This window comes from Ctenopharyngodon idella, chromosome 20, assembly GCF_019924925.1.
Source record: "Ctenopharyngodon idella isolate HZGC_01 chromosome 20, HZGC01, whole genome shotgun sequence".
Taxonomy (NCBI): Eukaryota; Metazoa; Chordata; class Actinopteri; order Cypriniformes; family Xenocyprididae; genus Ctenopharyngodon; species Ctenopharyngodon idella.
This window is the reverse complement of record NC_067239.1, coordinates 550351-573056: the sequence shown is the minus strand read 5'-3', so window position 1 is coordinate 573056 and position 22706 is coordinate 550351. Positions and strand designations below refer to the sequence as shown.

At 39.5% G+C, this 22706-nt stretch overlaps 2 protein-coding genes across 4 annotated transcripts in view; one reads left to right on the top strand and one right to left on the bottom strand.

Annotated features, from left to right (window-relative positions):
• l3mbtl3 (L3MBTL histone methyl-lysine binding protein 3) overlaps positions 1–2489 on the bottom strand; it is a 46771-nt gene extending 44282 nt beyond the window's left edge. The window contains exons 1-2 of one of the 2 annotated variants that reach the window (XM_051875134.1): positions 2345–2489; positions 355–476 (exon numbers count right to left, since the gene is read on the bottom strand). In XM_051875134.1, coding sequence (XP_051731094.1) covers positions 355–456 — 102 coding nt within the window. In that variant the 5' untranslated portion in view covers positions 457–476; positions 2345–2489. Of the gene's footprint in view, positions 1–354; positions 477–805; positions 955–2344 lie in introns of those variants that run through there. The other variant, XM_051875135.1, reaches the window with a different exon arrangement.
• Positions 2490–2564: 75 nt separating this feature from the next.
• On the top strand, positions 2565–14989 carry tmem244 (transmembrane protein 244). 2 transcript variants are annotated; one of them, XM_051875143.1, is made up of 6 exons: positions 2565–2759; positions 7401–7486; positions 9321–9397; positions 9493–9618; positions 14456–14500; positions 14740–14989. In XM_051875143.1, exons 1-6 carry the CDS (start codon positions 2703–2705, stop codon positions 14835–14837), a joined length of 489 nt encoding a protein of 162 aa, XP_051731103.1. In that variant the 5' UTR covers positions 2565–2702; the 3' UTR covers positions 14838–14989. The 2 variants fall into 2 exon arrangements, with proteins under 2 accessions (XP_051731103.1, XP_051731101.1); XM_051875141.1 differs by lacking the exon at positions 2565–2759 and adding an exon at positions 4248–7244.
• Positions 14990–22706: the final 7717 nt, after the last annotated feature.

The following is a 22706-nucleotide window of genomic DNA, read 5'->3' as shown; positions in this document are numbered from 1 at the left end:
GTTTAATATTTTTATTCAGCAATAATAACAATAATCATAATAATTATTATTATTCATAATTAATATATAAGCACAAAATGCCCTACAAACAAGCACAACAAACTGGGTGTTCGTATATATATATATATATATAAAATTACGTATTTTTTTCATTTGTTAAAAAAAAAAAATTGCATTTTAAATCGCAATTTTAACCAGAAAAAAAAAAAATCGCAATTAGATTTTTTCCCCAGATCGTGCAGCCCTACAACACACACACACACTACACGTGAGATCATTTCATCACTACATAGCTACCGTAAAGATTGAATGCAGTTTTTAGGCTGACAGGCTGTTTAGTATGTGTTCCCTCACCTTGAGCTCGCTGCCAGGCAGTGTTCCCACTCCGTCCTTCCAGTCCATGGCTCCGTACACATCAAACTCTGGAGCGGCTGTGCTCGGGCCCGACGACTCCATCACACCCGCACACAGCTAATCTGAAACGGCAGACAACACCTCACAGTATAAATACCCCTGAAAATCACTCACATCACCGTAGATTCTGTACTTCATATAACCACACTAAATGCTGATTTAGTAGCTATCATGCTGTTTGTATGTGCAAATGTGCCTTTTTGGAGATTCATGACAATTTAATCAGCTTTTTCCCATTAGATTTTGGGGTAAAATGCAGCCCAGACATATTCTTCATCCATATACTAATGAAAAATCATTTAAAACAACACTTGAAATTATTTTACAGGTTATTCTTTAAAGCAATCCCAGTAAACAGTGAACAATTAGAAAGCTTTATGTAAACAATTACCATGTTTTCTTTTTTTAAGTCCAGAACTGGTTTAACAGCTATCACCTAATGAAGTGTGCAATTAGACAGTATACAACACATTTGCAATCTCATTTTAATTTATAATCTATGAAAATATTAGATAAAGACGGATTGTTTCTTCTTATCTGTCCTTCAAATCAATATCAAACCTTTCGCCTAAGTCACTCCTGAGCAACCGTAAAGCACTATAACTGTTTCTATGGCTTAATAAGAAGCTGATCTGGAAGGACACACAAATATACTCTGAACAGGCAGTGTTTAGAGCACACTAGGCCAGTTTAACTCGAGTTTGTGTTAGTGCCGCATGAGGCCTACAGCATGTGTCATTCCCGCCGCCGCCGGCAGAGGCCGCTGCTGCCCGCGTTCATCCGCGGCGCTGGAAACTTTCAATCCAACAATGAAATCAAGCAATAATGTCACATCTTACAACATTTTCTCTACGCATTGCGTGTTTTGACTCTTTTTTAACATCGTTTAGCATTAAATACTCAAGTCAGAGTTGAATAATTGTCGTATATCTGCACGTGAAACGATTTTCGCAGCTGTATTTAGTATTTATAGGTATTTATTATGTTATATAATTAAACTAAGTTCATTTCCTCAACGAATATTTAAAATCTCAGAGCAAATGCTTTACTTTTTAGCGTGAAGTACAATATTTCGACACCTATATTGGCTTAACATTTTTTTACTAATGACATTTAGATTTTTTTAATTTGTAGATTTGTATATTTTAAATTTGTAGACGACGATGATGATAATAATAAAATAAAACGTATGCTAATTTTCCACCTCGAGTTTTAACGCAGCGGTTTTTTCTATTAATCGCGTTTATTTATTGGTTTGTGTGCAGCTCTATTGTATTAAAATAGTTTCCACTGAATGAGGTGAAATAGTGTTATTTTTCCTCAAATATCGACGACGACGAGCAGTCATGACACATTCTAGACGGCACAGAATCAGATATTAAAACACTTTTCTTTAATGTGTTTTAAAGGCAGTTTCTCAAAATGGCGGAGCAGGAATTATATTCACTATATAATTGAAAGACACAGGCCTGGCGAATCGCGTCATTATTGCTGATCAATGACATTTAAAGTGAATGATTGAGCTGATCGTGGAGCTGATCGAGACATGTTTTGTTTCGCACGATCAGTTCCTGCCATATACACTCCTGCTTTACATTATTCTACACAGACTCACAAATACACGCTTTATTCGTGCCATCAGCCACACATGTACACTTTGATCCTTTCTATCGACTGCGGCTATTTTGAGTGTCATTCATTAGCGTTATTCTTTATTTCATACTCTCTGTCTCTCTCTCTTCCTGCTGCTCATATTATTGATGACACGTCCAGGCGTTTTCTACTTTATATCTAACTTTCATTATTATTCCGTCACATTAAACCTCCCGCGAAAGTCTAACACGGCGCATAAAGGTTTATTACACAGTATAAAATGCTACACAAGCAGTTTATCCTAGCGTGCGATTGTTTTAATTTGTCTGTTTCTTACCCAAATTCTCCCACGAGTACTGAGAAATTGGCCAGGCGGACTCCAGTGCGCATGCGCACAGCCGTCGCGCTTCACACTCGCCCATCATGACAATATCGAAAGTTTTGCGCTGAAACAATTCCGACGAATCTCGACGGTGTCGCGCACGTTCACGGACCCTCCAGCCTCCTCTTAAACCTTCCTGTGCGGCTTTTAAGGTGCAGCGAGGTGGTCCGATGGCGTAAAACATCGCCATTACTGTTTTGTTACTAAAAATAAATTCCTGCGTGCGACCGAACCTTCCAAAATGCGCATAAACGCCTCAGTAAATACAAACAATCAAGCTCTCGAGTGTTAAGTGTGGTTTAATTGGGGGGAGATGGAGAAATGTGACGCTAACAAACGGTGTGATGGCTGTCTGCATTGCTCTGGTCATGTAGGTGAACATATAACTACTTGCTGGACTACTGAACTGCACAAACACTGTTGTAGCCTATAGCCTACTAAACTATATAGCACACTAAACTACACCCTGCTAGCAAAAACATATTCCCAGAATGTTTTGCTAACGTTAAGTTATGAAAACAACAAAATAGCCTAGTATTTTGAGCTGAACTACATTAAACTGTACTGAATATTATTGTTTAGCTTTAGAACAACACAATGCTATAATGGACCACGATATTGAGTTAAACTATAAAGAAAAATACTATATTCAGCTGTACACAACAATATCAAAATATGTTAATTAACACTAGATACAGTAATAAACTAAAATATACTGAATTATATTCTACTATACTGTAATGCAGTCTTAAAATGAGTGTGTTTTAACAGTTTATATGAATATCTCACGCTTCTGTTTGCGCTAACGCCGGCTCACAACACGTAAATGATGCTGACACTTTTAAAGTAATCATTTTATCTTTACATCTTTGGCTCAAACACTAAATGACAAACAGTGATAAAGTAAACCAGCCGTGTTATTAGGTTACGAAGCCATCTAGAGCTGGGTTTATTAATTTTATTAAGCAATTTGTTCTAGTTAAAACTGCTATTTATTAGTGCAATCCAACTAGAATTGAACACTACTGTCATCCACACTACATGTTATCTGTCTGGTAATCCATTTAGACTAGAGGTGTAAATATTTTGTTTGCTAATTAATTAAAGCAGTTTGGTCTGTGTGGACTGGAGCTGCAGTATGTGGTTTTGGTTTTAGTTTTGCCACTTCCAGTAGCGCAGTGTCACGAGTCAAATATACAAACAACAAATGCTAACATACAAAATGTATGTTGCAAATTGAGTTCAGAGGTCAAAGAGACGGATTTTCAAGATGCGGGTTAATTACAGTCACACTGTACACACATCAGGTTTAGCGCTGGAGCTGTTATTGAATCTCTACAGATTATATTTCTTATGCACTGATCATAGAAGATCGTCATTAGCACTGAAATTTGAAGCTTGTCACCTTATCTTTAAAAATAATATTCTTTATCTATAAGCAACTTTGTTTATTACCTTACCCCTCACTCTTAAAAATAAAGGTTCTTTATTGGCATTGATGGTTCCATGAAGACCTTTAACATCCATGGAAACTCTCCATTACACAAAAGGTTCTTTATAGTGGAAAAAGGTTCTTTAGATTTTTAAAATATTCCTCACAATAAGAAAATGGTTCTTTTAAGAAATGATCACTGAAAGCTTCTTTAGGGAACCAAAAATGGTTCTTCTGTGTCAGAGGTGTCCAATCCTGCTCTTAAAGGGCCAGTGTCCTGAAGAGTTCAGCTCCAACCACAATTGAACGCCTAAAAATGCTGGATTAAAAACAACCCAAGTTGGGCTGAAAATGGACAAACCCAGTGATTGGGTTGTTTTAACCTAGCAGTTGGGTTAAATGTTTGCCCAACGTGCTGAGTAGTTTTATTTAACCCAACTATTGATGAAAAATTACCACATGGCTGGCTTAAAATGAACCCAAAATAGGTTGGAGATTAAAAATCAGACTCATAATTACTAGAGGCAACAATAATAATAATCAAAAGGTGAACATTTATTAATAAGCAATTTAATAAATGTTTATTGTTTAATTATTATTCATTAAACTTATTAATAAATGTTAATTTATTAAACATATTTATAAATGTTAATTAATTAATAAAGTTTGAGCTCTGTAAGAGTGAGTGTTGCACCTTTGTTCAGCTTAAATGTTAATTTCCAACATACTTTGGGTTCATTTTAAGCCAGCAACACAGTACATTTAAACAATATTTGAGTTAAAACAACCCAGCAGATTGGGCAAACATTTAACCCAACTGCTGGGTTAAAACAACCCAATCCCTGGGTTAAAACAACCCAATCCCTGGGTTAAAACAATTCATTCACTGGGTTAAAAAAACCCAATCGCTGGGTTAAAACAACCCAATCGCTGGGTTAAAACAGCCCAATCGCTGGGTTAAAACAACCCAGTCGCTGGGTTAAAACAGCCCAATCGCTGGGTTAAAGCAATTCATTCACTGGGTTAAAACAACCCAATCGCTAGGTTAAAAAAACCCAGTGGCTGGGTTAAAACAACCCATTCACTGGGTTAAAACAACCCAATCACTGGGTTAAAACAACCCAATCGCTGGGTTAAAACAATTCATTCACTGGGTTAAAACAACCCAATCGCTGGGTTAAAACAACCCAATCACTGGGTTAAAAGAATCCAATCGCTGGGTTAAAACAACCCATTCGCTGGGTTAAAACAACCCAATCACTGGGTTAAAAGAATCCAATCGCTGGGTTAAAACAATTCATTCACTGGGTTAAAACAACCCAATCGCTAGGTTAAAAAAACCCAGTGGCTGGGTTAAAACAACCCATTCACTGGGTTAAAACAACCCAATCACTGGGTTAAAAGAATCCAATCGCTGGGTTAAAACAACCCAATCGCTGGGTTAAAACAATTCATTCACTGGGTTAAAACAACCCATTCGCTGGGTTAAAACAACCCAATCACTGGGTTAAAAGAATCCAATCGCTGGGTTAAAAGAATTCATTCACTGGGTTAAAACAACCCATTCACTGGGTTAAAACATCCCAATCGCTGGGTTAAAACAACCCAATCACTGGGTTAAAACAACCCAATCACTGGGTTAAAACAACCCAATCGCTGGGTTAAAAGAATCCAATCGCTGGGTTAAAACAACCCAATCGCTGGGTTAAAACAATTCATTCACTGGGTTAAAACAACCCATTCGCTGGGTTAAAACAACCCAATCACTGGGTTAAAAGAATCCAATCGCTGGGTTAAAACAATTCATTCACTGGGTTAAAACAGCCCAATTACTGGGTTAAAACAACCCAATCGCTAGGTTAAAACAGCCCAATCGCTGGGTTAAAAAAACCTAGTGGCTGGGTTAAAACAACCTATTCACTGGGTTAAAACATCCCAATTTCTGGGTTAAAACAGCCCAATCACTGGGTTAAAACAACCCAATCACTGGGTTAAAAGAATCCATTCACTGGGTTAAAACAACCCAATCGCTGGGTTAAAACAGCCCAGTCGCTGGGTTAAAACAGTCCAATCACTGGGTTAAAACAACCCAATCCCAGGGTTAAAACAACCCAATAGCTGGGTTAAAACAATTTAATCACTGGGTTAAAACAACCCAATCACTGGGTTAAAACAATACATTCACTGGGTTAAAACAACCCAATGGCTGGGTTAAAACAACCCATTCACTGGGTTAAAATAACCCAATCGCTGGGTTAAAACAATCCAATCGCTGGGTTAAAATAACCCAGTCGCTGGGTTAAAACAGCCCAATCGCTGGGTTAAAACAACCCAATCCCTGGGTTAAAAGAATCCATTCGCTGGGTTAAAACAATTCATTCACTGGGTTAAAACAATCCATTCACTGGGTTAAAACAGCCCAATCGCTGGGTTAAAACAACCCAATCCCTGGGTTAAAAGAATCCATTCGCTGGGTTAAAACAATTCATTCACTGGGTTAAAACAATCCATTCACTGGGTTAAAACAGCCCAATCGCTGGGTTAAAACAGCCCAGTCGCTGGGTTAAAACAGTCCAATCACTGGGTTAAAACAACCCAATCCCAGGGTTAAAACAACCCAATAGCTGGGTTAAAACAATTTAATCACTGGGTTAAAACAACCCAATCGCTGGGTTAAAACAATACATTCACTGGGTTAAAACAACCCAATGGCTGGGTTAAAACAACCCATTCACTGGGTTAAAATAACCCAATCGCTGGGTTAAAACATCCCAATCGCTGGGCAAATCGGTTTGTCCATTTTCAACCCAGCTTGGTTGAAACATTTTTTTAGAGTGTATGTTACAATTTTTTGCCATTAGTATTTCCTTTTTTTAATCAAATTCTTCCTTAAATTTCATTACAAGCATGTTCACTTTTTAAAAACTTATCCAAAAGGTGTTTACTAACAGGAATGACCCGGGTTTTCAAACAAGTAGGCCTTAATTGTGTGCATGTGTTCCAGTTGGTGTATATTGTTTATCTGAAATCTGCACCATTTCTAAAATGTGCTCATAAATTAGCAATGCTAAAGAACAGACTCAAAACAATATCCTGTGTTAGCAGGATGCTAATGTGAGTTGTCTAACACAGCCTTACTCAATGAAGAGTATTTTAAGTGTGTGTGGGTAATTAGTTAGCGTAGACCAGGCCTGACGGTGGGCTTTATCCTGAAGAGATTTACGGAAGCGTTTTACAGTGTTGCTAATCTTATTAAGAGCAGCCATGACAGATGCGCAGATTCAGTGTTATGCTACCTGCTAGCATCGATCAAAGAATCGCCGGCCATTCATGTTGTTGGACTACTGTTGCCGGTGCTGTGGGACCACTCTGATCAAACGCCATGGCCAGCTGCCAATCAACAGCAAGATCCATGACACCTGGGTAAAGTCGTATCATCTGCGTTTGGTGCAGCAGGTCCACTGTAGCTTAGTTCACTCAGAACAGTAGCCACATGTCTGTATGCATTAGTTTGAGATGACTTTTAATGTAAAACTGAAGCGATTCTGTGAACCAGTTGTGTTGTGTGCTTATTGACAGGTTGTTCTTCAAAACCTGTTGATGTGTATGGTGTGCTTCTACTCGGTGTACTATATTGTGGTCAGTCTCTGCATCGGCATTCTCAGGTGAGATTCTCCACACTGAGAGGCACAACTTCCTCTCTCTCTCTCTCTGTCTCTCTCTCTTATGTGGTGATGCGTCTGACTTCCTGTACAGAAAAAAATTGTCTACGTCAGTGGATCTCAGCGCTTGGTAATATTATCCCAGGGATTGTTTTATGCAAATCACTGCTGCTGTTCTTTATGCATTCACAAAATAGTCATTTCTCCTATTCAAACCATGAATATCATGTTATTAATTAGCATGTTGTTGGGCTTACGCGGTTCATGTTATATTTAAAATATTTAAAGGTTTGGACATTTTTGTTGGTTTTGTACGAGAAACAATTTTGCTACTGTGTCGGGTTATATGTGATGTAAAATCTTCGGTTCTGTGGGGTTCTATGTGAACAACAATTTAGGAAATGTTCCTACAATCTGTTTTTTTAAAACATCCAGGTGCACAAAAAATGTTCCTAAACGCATCCCGCTTTGTAAACCACAGAACTATAGTATACAGAACCCCCACAAACATCACTTATGGTACAAACTTTACGAATTATTTTTATTATATGAGCACAAAAAAGATTTGCTCCTCACTTTTGACATTGGATGAAATACATGGAATTTAGTATCAAATCCGATCGTACATACGCTTTATAAATGAGGTCCCACACTTCTAGAAGAAAATGTTCTATATGGAACCATAAAGGGTTCCGTCAGGCACTTCATATAAAGAATTCACATCAGGGGATAATTTTATGGATTTAGTATGGATTTACTTATTTTGGATTTTGTTTTAGTTTTTAATTTTAATTAAATTTTATTAATCAAACAGCTTGTAAACATATTTTATAACTTTTAATTTCATAACTTTCTGGCAGAAAGTGTTGGAATCAAAAACCTATATAAGTTCTATATACACTCTAAAAAAAAAAAAAAAAAAAATGCTGGGTTGTTTTAACCCAAGTTTGGGTCAAATATGGACCGTTGGGTTTAAAAATTTAAACCAATGGTTGGGTGTGTCCATATTTGACCTAAACATGGGTTAAAACAATCCAGCATTTTTAGAGTGCACTCAAAAAAATGTGTTGGCTCAAAAAAAAAAATTAACGCAACATTTGCATCAATTTATTTGAGTTATGACAACTTTGAGTGAATTTACGTTCAACCAACAAGCTACATTGAGTTAGATTAACTTGATCATTTGTAGTTGATTACTCAACAAACTTAAGTCGCTCCAACTACCAGAGTTAAAGCCCTGGAAGGTCTTTCTCTTCACTAAAAACAATTAAATTAATACTTAATTTCAACATTTATTCTCCTTATCCAGTCCTATGCGAAGCATGCTGGGAATTAGAAATCCAAAGTTATCGAAACAATTTCATTAAGTTATTATTATTATTAAAAAAAAAAAAAAATCCAATTAATGCAGAAATTTGAGACGATTAATTACAGATGATATTAAGCTGATGTAATGATCAGCATTATTATGTCAACAGAACTCTAATGTTTGCAACTTAAAAGGTTTAATTAAAACAATAAATCTGAATTTTTAACTTGCACCCATGCATTTATTTAAGTTGTGGTAACAGTGATCATTTAAAACACGTCTTCATAAAAGAGGCCCCAGGATCCTATATTTTGTGATCTAAACAAAATTAGAACAGGCATGAATCTCCAGTGATATTCACTGTAATAGAGCAGGATCAGGTTTTGATCCGTATCTCCTATGCCATGAGTAGTAAATACTATTAATATTATAACAGCGTCACATTCTTGATCTGAACTAAAGAGGTGTTACAGAAATAAATCAAGCTGTTTGGGTGTTTTTTTGTTGTTGTTTGTTTGTTGTCATCAGGGTGGAGGAGGTTGACAGCTTGTTAGCGCCTTTTGACTACACGACTCAACCATCATGGCAAAGTCCGAAATATTTAGGTAGGCTTCTTATACTACTTTTGTATAATGTGCATAATTAAACGTGTTTGTGTTGGAAGCTGTCTTTCAGACGTGTTTGTGTGTTTGTTGTGCAGTGAGTGTGATCTCCACAGAGGTGACGTACGTTCTGGGCGGTCTGATATTCGCGTGGATCGTGGAGGAATGGGTGTGGGACTACGCCATCACTGTCACACTGCTGCACGTGGGACTGACCGTAGCCGGTGAGAACATATAGGCCCGGTTTCACAGACAGAGCTAAGATTAAGCCAGGATTAGGCCTTAGTTTAATTAAAGGATTAGTTCGCTTTCAAATGAAAATTACCCCAAGCTTTACTCACCTTCAAGCCATCCTAGGTGTATATGACTTTCTTCTTTCTGATGAACGCAATCTGAGTTATATTAATAAATATCCTGACACATCTGAGCTTTATAATGGCAGTGAACAGGACCAACTAGTATGAAGCTCAAGAAAGTGCATCCATCCATCCATCAAATAAGAAAGTATTATAGTGTTTGCCTTTCTATTAGTAAAAATATAAAAGCAAACTCTATAATACTTTTTCATATACAAATTACTTTCTTTGTTTAACAGTTCTATCTCAGCGCCGTCAAAATAAAAGTCCTTCTTCTGACACATCGGACAAACAGAAAAACGTAACGGCTGATGCCGATATTTAAAAGGTTACAACAGTAGCCAAGACATTTCCTATCTGTCACTCACTTCGACATTGTGTCAATGTAGTGACACTAGGGATCCCTTTACAAAACGTCACAACCATCTGAACTGTGTTACGAGGTTTGACGGTGTCGCTGCAGCAGCAGCTCCACCAAAGAGGACCGCTAAAGAGGACACGGCAGAGCAAGGCTGTGCCCAGGGGAAGACATGGGGCCCAAGTACAAGGGCTCACCTTAAAAGGTGCGTACCATGAGTAATGGACCTAATAGCGAATTCCTCTGCCAAATTCAGCTACTGATGAGTGCTGGGGAATAGGAGGGCGTCCAAGGTTAGCCGGACACGGGGAACTAACTTGGACAAAAGAGTGCACGTTATCACCTCAGGGAGAGGAAAGCGCTGTGTGCAAGCGTTACACCTAGCCAGTTGCCTGAAAATTACCCGTTTGTACCTAATAACACTCGGGATGAAACTAGCTTCAAAATATACAGCCGCCTCATAGAGGGGCACTGGCTTAAGTGATAGTGTCTATCACCGCTGGTGGTCTTTCGCATCCTGACATGGACATGGAGGTTCCAGAGGACGGGGCACGGGTGCCAAATTGTGCCCTGCCTCTGAGAAAGAAGGTCCTTCTTCAGAGGAACTCGCCTGGAAGGAGCTGTCACGAGAAGCGTGAGCTCCGAGAACCAAGTCCGGGTGGGCCAGTAAGGTTCAACCAGCAGGATTTGTTCTCCGTCCTCCCTAACCTTACACAGTGTTTGTGCAATCAGGCTCACTGGGAGGAATACGTACTTGCAAAAAACCCCGGGGCCAGCTATGTGCCAGGGCCTCTGTTCTAAGTGAAGCTTCGGAAAGGGAATACCACAAAGGGAGGACTCCTGGGAAGTGAACAGATCTACCTGTGCTTCGTCGAATTGACTCTAAATCAGCTGGACCACCTGGGGATGGAGTCTCCACTCTCCACGGAGCATGAAAATGCGCCTGCTGCGCGATTGAGGTTGCCCATAATATGACTGCCACGCAGTGACTCCAAAGGAGGAGATGGCGGGCAAGTTGACATGCAACATGAGCGAACACTACCCTGGCGATTTCTATATGCAACTGTTGCCAGTCCAGACTAACATATGCTTGCCATGGATCAATGGTCGAAACCTCCGCAGGACCAGCAATACAGCCAGCAACTAGAGGCAGTTGATGTATTCGAGGCCCGGTCCAGGGTCCCGAAGCTGCAAACCCATTGCATATAGCACCTCAGCCTGTATTGGACGCTTCTGTTGTGACAACAACATGCCGCAACACTTGTTCTAGGGGAACCCCTGCCCATAGAAATGCAAGGCTGTCCAATGACTGAAGGTGCGGCGACCGATCGGAGTGATGGCCACGTGATGTGTCGCCGCAGCACCATGCCCATCTTGGGACTCGAGTCTGAAGCCAGTGCTGAAGCGGTCTCATATGCATCAACCCGTGTGGTGTTACTGCTGCCGAGGGTGCCATATGCCCCAAGAGCCTCTGAAATTATTTCAGTGGAACCTCTGTTTTCCCCTGAATGAGTTCAGGCAGTTCAGCACTGACCGAGCGTGCTCCCTCGTGAGTCCAACGGCTGAGACGCTCAAGCACCAGGTCCCCGTGTGCACACAATACATCTCATGTCTGCTAGAGTGAATTAGCCTTAGAATGTGTTTCTGTGTCAGCATTTTGAACGGGAACTTGTGCAGAGCCCGGTTCAACGCTCGCAGATCTAAGATTGGCTGCAACCCACCAAATTTCTTGGGTACGACGAAGAAAGTTTCCTCGCTAGCGAAGCGTTCAGTTTTTCTGCTTGCAAATTCCGCCATGTAAATCGTGAATCACAACTGGCTTTTAAAGGGAATGGGAGATGAGACTTTGATTGGTTTATTGCACGTTATGCCCAAAAGAGGCTAGAGACAACCCTTTTAGATCATGCGTGGGGTGCACCGACTATTTTTACCGTCAAATTGCTGGTTTATTTTTGTTACATCCTTTTATATAAAATTGCAAAAACCCATTTTTATTTATTACTGTTTCATTTGATTTATACCTGGTGTCATTTTTGTCTATATAAGTATAAGTTGGCAGGTCCCTTACGGTTATAATGCATCAACCAAACAAATAAACAACAAATAAATGAAACATTATTTGTTATTAACTAGCATCAGGTGTCTGGAAAGGTTTAGTTAAATGAGATTTACATTCCACAGTCTGATGACAGTGACTTCATCTACTGACTGTGTGTTATTTGAGCTGTAGTGTCTAAATTATCTGTTTAAGTAGAAGGGATGTTCACAAAAGGTCCTGACAACATTTTTAAGGTCAAAGGCACTAAAGGAAAGAAAACTGGCAGATGCAAGATTTTTACTTCTTTTTTGACCTAAATTTTGTCTTTGCTGCTGGCCTTCGATGATCCAATTCAACCATACGAATAAGAAAAAATCACTTTAGATAAACATCATATTTGTGTTTTATTTTGCGTTTCTATTGCTGAAGTAAGAGTGTTGAACTTTCTTCTTCAATCCAGAATGGCAGCACAGCTGAAAGGTTTGTTTGAGCTGCGCCCTCTACTGTACAGGCGTGAATTTGCATTTCCTTCAGCCTGAGACTTATTCATTTCACTTTTGATGTGAAAGGGCCTTTACATTTGCCAAAAATAGAACTTTTTTTCTTTTAAAAAACAAACAAACAAACAAACAAGCCCAGCCCTGGTGAAAAAAAGTAACGCAAAAGTAACTTAACTCATTACTTTCCATAAAAAAGTAACACAATTAGTTCCTTTTTTGGGGAGTAATGCAATATTGTAAAGTGTTACTTTGAAAAGTAACTTTCCCCAACACTGCTCGTGACAATGTTTACATGGAGACGAATCCACTCATGTGAATTACTTTGGTAATGGATTAGCAGAAGTTCATACTCATGGAACAGCATTAATATATGAGATAAACTGTACATACGCCTGATGTGTGTCAGTCAGACTCTGCTGAATAACATCCATTAGTGGAAAAACATCTTCACCACTGTCAGCCTCTACTGTAAAACATCAGACTTTTGTTTCGCTTTCAGCTCTTTTTACTGAATATAACAGTGAGAGACCGGTACTGTGGAGTTTGAATGAATTCGATTTGTGAATACACAGAATTATGTAGTTTTTTTTTAATCAGTGAACTGGAGTTGCAGTTCTAGAAAATGACATAATAATGCTCAGTGATAAAGTATGTTTAACAAGGCCAATATAATAAATTGTGACCCTAGCTTGTACTTAAATTCTGTAGTAAAATTTCTATAATCAAGCTTGAAGTAGCAGCTTTATGTTGTTGTGAGTCTGCAGTCTACAGGCGACACGCCTCACAAAAACACACTCACTGAGACGCTGAAGAACACAGAGACGCTATAATGTCTGTCTGACACACGCATGCTTAAACCAACATCTAAAAATACTGCAAATGGAATACATGTCCTGTGTGAACATCTTGAAAGCCCACCTTGGACAGATTTAATGGATTACTGTGGTGTGATGGTCAGTGACCAGGCAAGAAATATTAGGACTTCTGGAGCATTTTTCTACTTAATGCTTAATTTGTGTGGCATAATAATGTACAGTATAATTAATCTCCTTATTTATCTCATTATCTTTATTTGAGAGCGTTTTTCAGCAAAAATTGATAAAGAGATTAAAATATTTAATATTTTTTAAATATGTTAAATATATGAGGAAAGAATAAAACATTGTTAAGGTATTTATTTAACTAAATTATTTGGCCAAAAAAGGCAAACTACATCTACAGGTTTTATTTTTGTTATGCAAAAAAAAAAAAAAGCATACATTGACTACAACATAATCAGTTATTAATATTTGGCTGGTTCTCTCTTGTTTTTGCATGTGTTCATAATTTCTTTGTATGACAGCCTGACCAAAAATGATGTTGTTATCACAAATAAAACAATCGACTCCAAGCACAACTACGTAACAAACTTACAAAATGATGTCAATTTTTCTAGGCCCAACATCACTTTTGGCCACTGCTGTAAATCATATCAGAACTTTTGCACAATTCATGTAAAAATTACAACCTATGCTATATAAAAAGTCTACACATCCCTGTTTTTTTTTTGTGATGTAAACAATGAATCAAAGATAAATCATATCAGAATATCACCGTTCTTCTGTTGATTTAGTTGTGCTGATTATTAGTTCATTCTGAATACAGTTATATACCCAATAATAAAGGGGTGTGCACATTTATGCAGTTAGTTTTTCATTTTGATCTTTTTTCTCTGAAATGTCACCTTGTTTTCAGTGCACTGTAAATTGTATATTTGAAAGTATATAACAGCTGTTTTTCAACCAGTTTTGTCTGTTATTCTGGTTTCAGTTATGGCTGATTTTCCCTCAACAGAGCACTGGTGGATTGCTCTCGGTAAGCTCTCTTTTTTGGAAAAGCTTTCAGTTTTGTCAGAGAAACAGATCATTTTAGCCTCTGTCATATAATTTATCATCACACAATATCAATTAGACATCAAACTGGGAGAATGTCACCACTTTAGTGACAGATGTTAAAATCAGTGTGTTAAAGTGAAATCAGATCACTCATCTTGTATTAAACACATGCTCAAAGCTGTCTAATGATGACTGTACGTCTGTCTTCTCTTCCGTTAGGCTCTGGGTTATTGATGATGATTTTTGGTGGACAACTCCTGGCTTACCGACTCTTCAGAAATAATTTTGTTCATCCTGCAGATCTTCAGAATTTCTGACACACTGTGGAATATGTACAGGGATGAATATTCTCGGTTTTGTACTGTATTTTGTTTTTTACATCATGGTGTAGTTTGAAATGGTTTTGTTATTCCTATACACAATATTTTGCATTATGGATTTGTTTTGAAACTGCTGATAAAATAATTCCAGTAAACCATGTCGTTTTGGTGGCCTTTCTAACTTTGTGTGGGGAAATCTTCTCTTCACAAAATCCCACAATAATCCAATGGGTTTGATTTTGACTCCTATGCTTGTAATGTGATTGTGTCTGTACTTACATGCAAATTTATATTTGCTTCACATACTGTACAGCAATCCCTTATATGTTCAATTATTTGGAAAAGGGCATTTGCTTTGGTGTTTTATTGACATCCACCCCTGAAAAGGGATCGAGATGCTGCGTCATGGTGTTGATGCTATGAGAACGCTCCTGTGTGAGCCGGTGCCTGAAACACGCCAATCTGATTGGCCAAAGGTATGGACGTGACAACGTAGCACAGCGCATCCCCTAGACCATAAATAGATGCCAGAAATGCACATCGCCAGATTGTAGTTGTCTAAAGAAGACATACAGGCATAACCGAGGCATGGCAACACAATGCAGCATCTCATTCCCTTCTCAGGGAACCAGGTTACATACCTAACCAAGTGAAACTTGGAAACAATGCTGCATCATAACGTTGATGCTATGGGAACTTCAATACCAATGCTGCCATGCCACAGGAACAGAGCCTGCCCTACAAGACTGAGTGCTGAGTGCAGACTAAAGCTGGATCAACCCTGATTGACTCCAGTCCTGGGGATGAATCCGCATCCAAACTGGGAGAACCATCCTGCTGCATTCATTATGTAAGGGTGCACTCCTAGCAAGAGCCTTGGAAGATGCCACACTCCTGGTGGAGGCAAAACCATACCGCATGCCTCAAAGTAGAGGGTAATAGCATCTGTAATCCAATGCAAAATACGCTGCTTGTTGACTGTGTTTCCTCTATTACAACCACCAAAACTGAGAAGATTTACGCCATTGGCCTGAGCGGTGGACATAGATCCTCAAAGCACGAACCGGACATAACAAATGGAAGCTTTCTTGCTCTGGCATCTCATGAGGTGGAGGAAAGAAAACATGCAAGATAACCGACTGACCAGCCGCAGATGGTATTTTAGGGAAGTAGTCTGGTCTAGAGTACAGTATAGCTCTGACATCACCTGGAGCAAAAGCTGAAGTAGGTTACTGACAGGGCTTGAAGGTCTCCTACTATTTTAAGTGATGTCAACGCTAACAGAAAAGCTACCTTAGGAGTCAGCATCTTTTCTGAGACTTGAACTTGAAATAGAAAATCTTTCCGGACTGGGATCTCCTATGGGATGCCGTCCAGGAGAGACACTAGGTCCGCAAACTCGTCTTTGGCGAACCCTTGCTAAAACTCCTGGGAGCAGAGATAATGGAGGAAAGGCCTTGGCCACATCTGTACCATGGCATCCAGCCCCAGGGCAGCAGGAGGTGTGAGGGTGAACCAGAGGGGACAGTGGGTTGACTCCTTGGAGGCAAACAAATCCACTTCCTTTCGGCAGTGCCTCCGCCATATGGACTCCACCACTTGAGAATGGAGCCATTCTCCGGGCCTTAGCCCCTGCCTCGACAGGATATCTGCTCCCACATTCTTTTGTTCCAGAATGTAAAAATGCAGCCCAGGCTGGTGATTGATGCAGCCCAGGCTGGTGATACGAGACTACCGTAGTGTTGTCTGTGCGGATCAACACGTTAGACCCTCAACTGTGGGAGGAAGTGTTTCAGAGCTAGAAACACCACCCTCATCTCGAGGCAATTGTTCAGGAAACATGGCCTCTTCCACAGCTGAAGAGCACATAGCCCACAATGCATGACCCTTACAACCCTGGAAGGATAATTCAGAGGACGAAAACCCTTGCTCTTGAGCCAGAACTGGAACGGTCTCATATACAGCAGACCCATGGAAAAACTGGCCACTGCTGCCATGGGACCAAGCACTCTCTGTACTTCTAACACTGAAAGTTTCTGGCCTAGCCTGATGTTTCTTACAGTGTTTGGGATCGAATCTAAACATGCAGGTGACAGATGTGCCTCCATCGTGGTCGAATCCCACACTACCCCTAGAAAAGTGGTTCTCTGTTTTGGAGAATGCACGCTCTTCTTGAGGTTTCTTGAGTCCCAAACTCTTTACGTGGGCAAACATGACATCTTGATGTCGTGCCGGTAACTCTTCTGACTGGGCCAATATTAACCAGTCATCTATGTTGTTGAGTATACGAAAGCCCTGGAGTTGCAGAGGAGCCAGAGCAGCATCCATGCATTTGGTGAAGGTTTGTGGGGACAAGGCTAGGCTGAAAGAAAGTTATTGGTATGTTTCACCCCCGAAAACAAACCTAAGGAGCTTCCTGTTTTCTGGCAATATCTTGATGTGATCTCAAACCAGTCCTTAAATTGAATTTGTGACACGAGTTTGATGGTTAGCTGAACTTGTATGTCAGAGGAGTATGGTTCAGGCCTCACATCCTTTTTGAGTACTAAGAAGTACCACCTGTAGAGCCCTGCATCTCTCTCTGGGAGGGGTACACTTTGTATGGCCCCTTTCGCCATAAGAGAGCGCAGCTCCTGCTCTATAAACTCTTTCCGCATTTCCTGATGCACCATAGTTGTTACTACACCGCGAAAACAAAACGGACGGGAAGGAAACTGAATCCTGTAACCTTTTGTTACGGTATTGAGATACAATGGGCAGTAGTTGCCACGCTGCCATAAAGTCTGACAGAGCTATATATATATTTTTTTTTTTTCGATAGAATCGACCTGCTCAGGGCCCTGAAACAGCTGACTGGCAGGGACCAACCAGAGGGGGACCAACCTGACGGAGAGTAGGAGGTGGATAGCCTGTTAGACGTCCCTGTGGTGGTATCAGTAGGGATGCCCCCTGAGAGCCTCGAAGGAAGTCAGGACCAATCCCCTCACCGTGATCCAACTCTTTTAACAGGTCAGCTTGGTACACCTGCAGAACCGCCATGGTGTGAAGAGACAAACCAGCCTGACCTGCTGCCACATGTGCCTAACCAATGAGATTAGATGTTACTCTGCCTGGTTTAGTAGATAATGCAGGTATCCTCAACGACCATGCACTAGCAGGGGAGAAGATAACCTGCAAAGTGGTGAGCGCGAGAGTGTTGTCACACGTCTCAAACTCTGCCTCCGCTAACTCGACCTGCGATCCCTATGAAATGCCGCACTGACTCGGCAGCAGTGGGACCTGAGCCATGGGGTGCAGGGACTTGACTCTCATCTCTCAGGAAGAGTCAAGCGGGATCGGAGCTTACACAAGCTGAACTTATCGCACTGAACACAGTCAGCCCCCTCAAGGACTGACCTAGCATGATCCTCACCCATACACATCATGCACATGTCGTCTGAGTTGTCCGCTGTAATGAAGCAACTACACGGCGTCACACATCTCTTGTACTTTAATGCTGACATAGATTCTCTAACTCCTGACTAAAGACACACAAACAGGAACAGACTCGCACTCAGCAAACATGCAGCTTCTCAAGACAAAGAAGCTGGCAACTTGTATTTCTGGCATCTATTGATGGTCTCAGTGACATATTACGCTATATCGCCACGTCCATACGTTCAGCCAATCAGATTGGCGTGTTTAGACACATGCTTCAGACACCAGCTTACGCAGGAGCATTCCCATAGCGTCAACGGTATGACGCAGCGTCGAAGTTCCTCTTCTTTATTGTCACAATGCAAAAGATGTACATGCACTGATAGGCTTTTTTCTCTTTTGACTTTGTGGTGAAATGTGACCTGGACATGTTTTAAAAGGGAACTATAGATGTAGTGCAGTTATAGTTTGTTCTAATCCTGAACAGCTGCTGTCCTCTAATCGGGTTGGATTAAGTGCATGAAGTATTAGCAGTTCCTCAGGAACACGCCACCGCCTCATGATAGTTCTGGTGGAAAGCATTACCAAATTGCAAATTGTGTCCATTATATGGTGTATTTCGTGATCTCAGCACCAGATATATATATCTATATATGAAGAGATTCCACACACAGAGGGTTTATACATTCAAGCAGCTATTAAATGATTGATTCAACATAAAGATGAGAAAAAGTAAAATAGCAAAGAACTCTTGCACACAATGCAGTCTGTGGTTTTGTGGCATCCTGTGACTGAGGATTGTCTCTTGGTGTCAAAAATTCATTAAACATTTAATAAGATTATGCATAGGCGGAGCGAAGGGGAGGGCGTTTGGAAGAAGGTCAGGTGCGTGTGGACTGCGCTCACTACATGCTGCTATACAGGGGTCAAAAAGCCCTCTGACCCCGGCCTGAGGTCATGGTAACCAAACTGGTGTGCTACCTGCAGCTCTGGTAAGTACGCCGGGCTTTTCTATTCTCTGTGAGGCTGCTGGGATCATCTAGAAAATGAAGTGTTTGTACAGTGGCGCTTTTGGCTGTTTGAGTCATGCTTTAAAGATGTTTTGATTGTAAAGTGTGTTTTTTCATGTTTCTTTACTATCAATGACACTTGTTTTGATATAGGCCTATTGTTATATACTGCAACGACATTCAGACAAATTTTAATACTTCAAATATCTACATATTATTACCAAAACTTTTTCTTTACAGTAGTGTTTGTGTGATTTTAAAATAACTATGACTTGTTCTCTGGCTGAAACTGTAAATACAATTGAATTGATTGTCAGACATTAATGTATTTGATGATGTTAATGAAATGTGATGCATGTGATAACTACATGACAGGTTACGTAAACTTCACGAAAGGCGCAAATGTCGCACATACTCTATCAACAAGAAAAGTCTGCAAAAACAGCACCCAAAAAGACGCTCATTGAAAATGCATGAAAACCAGCAGCTCGCTGCAGCATGTGTCGAGCAGCTCCAGCACTGACACCTCTTCTATTAACAGATAACATTTCAGTCTATTCTTCAGCCGGTCTGTATCCATTTCACCCTGAGAAATGAGAAGCGCTGTTTCCTCGAGCAGAGCAGAAAGAGATTTCTACGTTTGAGCCGAACGCACTGTGCTGTTTTTATATTTCAGCCGTCTTCCTTGTGATTTGAATCTGCGAAGCTTTACTCCTTTGTGATGCAATATGATGTGTTGCACTGTTGAGTTTGAGTCTAACTGTTGTTAATGGCCGTATCTAGGGAACGCACTTTCTACTTTCCACAAAAAAAAGGGTTGCTCTTCACAAATAATACAATGATTATCTTATTGAAATTCAATTCGGTATAGAAAAAGATATTTGAAATTAACTTAATGTAATGACCAAAAATGTGTACAGTAGCTGTGTCCTAAACTGAGCAGGCAACCCTGTTACAACATAATGTTCCCCCTATTAAAAAAAATGGAGTGTTCCATAAAATTGTGACACACAGGAAGTGAATCACTTGGACTGTTTCTGCAGCATGACAGGAAGTCAAATAAATAATCCAATTCCATTTTCACCATTAATTGTACAGCTGTCTGCATTCATTAAGCTCAAACATTCAACCCTGTTACTCATGTTATTAAAGAAAAATGATCCCAGGACAAATAGTTTTCTTTCAATTAAAAATATATGTACATTAAATGATCAGTAAGTACAAACATTTAGTCTCTATAACTAGCCCCTGCTAAGTTTAATTTAATTAAAATCTAACCTGGTTATCTCTCATTATAACATATATATATTTTATTGGAACCAATAACTTAGGACTGTGCTCATATATTTGATAACACTTTACAATAAAGTCTCATTTGTTAACATTAGTTACTGCATTAGTTAACATGAACTAACCAGTGGCAATATATTTTACAGCATTTATTTTGTTAATGTTAGTTAATAAATTGTTCATTATTTGTTCATGCTAGTTAACAGCGCATTAACTAATGTTAGAGATATTATAGTAAAGTGTTACCATATTTTTATTTAAAATGTATATATATATATATATATATATATATATATATATTTAAGGGTTATTACTTGAAAATAATGAAATCAAACAAATCAGGGTTGTAACTGTATTTAGACATCAGAAATGTTGTTAACAGGATTGCAAAAATGGCAAACCTCATTTAAAGGAAATGTCAAATACAATCTTTAACCTCATTATTTAGAGTTTGAAGCTCTATTTTGTTTCCTCGCTGTTGAAAGTGCCTGTAGTGATGCTAGTAATGCTGTCATACATTCTCTGAACCTGTAGCTCATTTACTCAAGAGCTCAGAGCATTGAACGGAGCTGAGCTTTCCATGATGATGATGATGATGATGATGATGATGGTGGTGCCATCTCTCCTAAATCTGCCCTGAATTTAAAGCTAGAATCTGTAGAACTGATACAGAAATAACACACACCTTCGAACCACGACACCGAACAAATGCTGTGATCACATGTAGCTTCAGAGCTCATGTCATGGGGGTTATGATGTGGACAGCCACAAATATATTTAAGCCTATTAAGAATGATAAGGACTCAGCGATGCACCATTATGATAAAACTGACCTGTTACTCTATAAAACTGACCATGTTGTGGCTTCTGACTGAAAAACAGATATAGATAAGAATGGATATAGATAAGAAGATCTGTAGTAGCTGTAATCTCACTGTTTCCTGCTGTCAGAATCATGTGTTTGTTCTTTGTGTGAAACAAAGAGAGGCTGAAGACGCAGAGGTGAGCTGTGAACACTAGAGGGCAGCATCACAGCTGAAGAGCTGAACGAGTCTCAACCTCAGGTCAAATGTCCATTAGTTCTGTGTTTATATGCGTTTTTTCTACAATCAATCAACTATAAGTAAGCAATTGATAGATTGGCCTCCTGAAGATTGTAAACACTGGGGTTTTGTCAGAATATTGCACTAATTCAAGTTGCTCAAGATGTCACATCTGGCCTAACTGAAGAAAACACCAAAAACACCACACCTAAAAAAGACCAAATGCATTAGCCAAAATAATCCAAATAGGCGGAAAGGCATGCGTGATATGAATGCAAGATGAGAAAAGAGTACTAAAATTCTGTAACTCATCCCATCATGATTCAGACACGAATGCTTCCTCAGATCATGTTTACTGATCAGACACACCATCTTTACCTGCTGAAACAATCTCACAGATGCACACTGAAGGAGGAACACGAGCCACAGCTACAGAGCCGATCACTGAGACTGGAAGACTATAATATAACGCATAAATATAAAAATAAGTAAATATAAAAAAAGAGTCCAAATATGCAGTATTTATACTGGAAAGTATCCAGCGTATATCTGAATTCTCCCTGCGGTTAAGAGTTATTATTGTCACATCCATCACATTTGTAAACGGCAGCGAATCGCATCATGACAGATGTTGCAGGTCACATGACGATTTCAACCTGGAGCATGTAGCATGTCCATAATCACTACATAGTTTGTATGCAAACTACTCACATACATACTTAACAAATATATGTTCTAAGAATATTTTGTTAACGTTCACATTAAAGTCCACCTGTAGTCAATAATTTCATCCCTTAAATCTCATCCTTGATCACTAAAATTACATATTTAAATGTTTTTTTCCTTGAAAAAAAATTCTTCATGCCTTAAAATAGCTTGAATGTAACTCTACACCCTTGCCTCATTTAGTATATGCGGGATATGCAAATATACGTGGATATGCAAATTAGCCCCGCCTCCACTGACTCGCACCAGCTCAGAGATTCACTCGCTGACGATCACACGTTGACCTGATTGGTTACAAGGTAGTTTGTGATGTCAGAAACACCAGTGATTTCAAACCGCATTTTTGAGACGTTCTTTGGTTCACTGCAGTTTTAAGGAGA

What these genes read in the sequence shown, in the direction of transcription:
- tmem244 (XM_051875141.1), top strand. Translation starts at nt 7,152, where the DNA reads ATGTTGTTGGACTACTGTTGCCGGTGCTGTGGGACCACTCTGATCAAA. An exon ending in GCAAGATCCATGACACCTGG is followed by an intron (nt 7,245 to 7,400) that starts GTAAAGTCGTAT and finishes GCTTATTGACAG; the next exon opens with GTTGTTCTTCAAAACCTGTT. An exon ending in CGTGGGACTGACCGTAGCCG is followed by an intron (nt 9,619 to 14,455) that starts GTGAGAACATAT and finishes TTCTGGTTTCAG; the next exon opens with TTATGGCTGATTTTCCCTCA.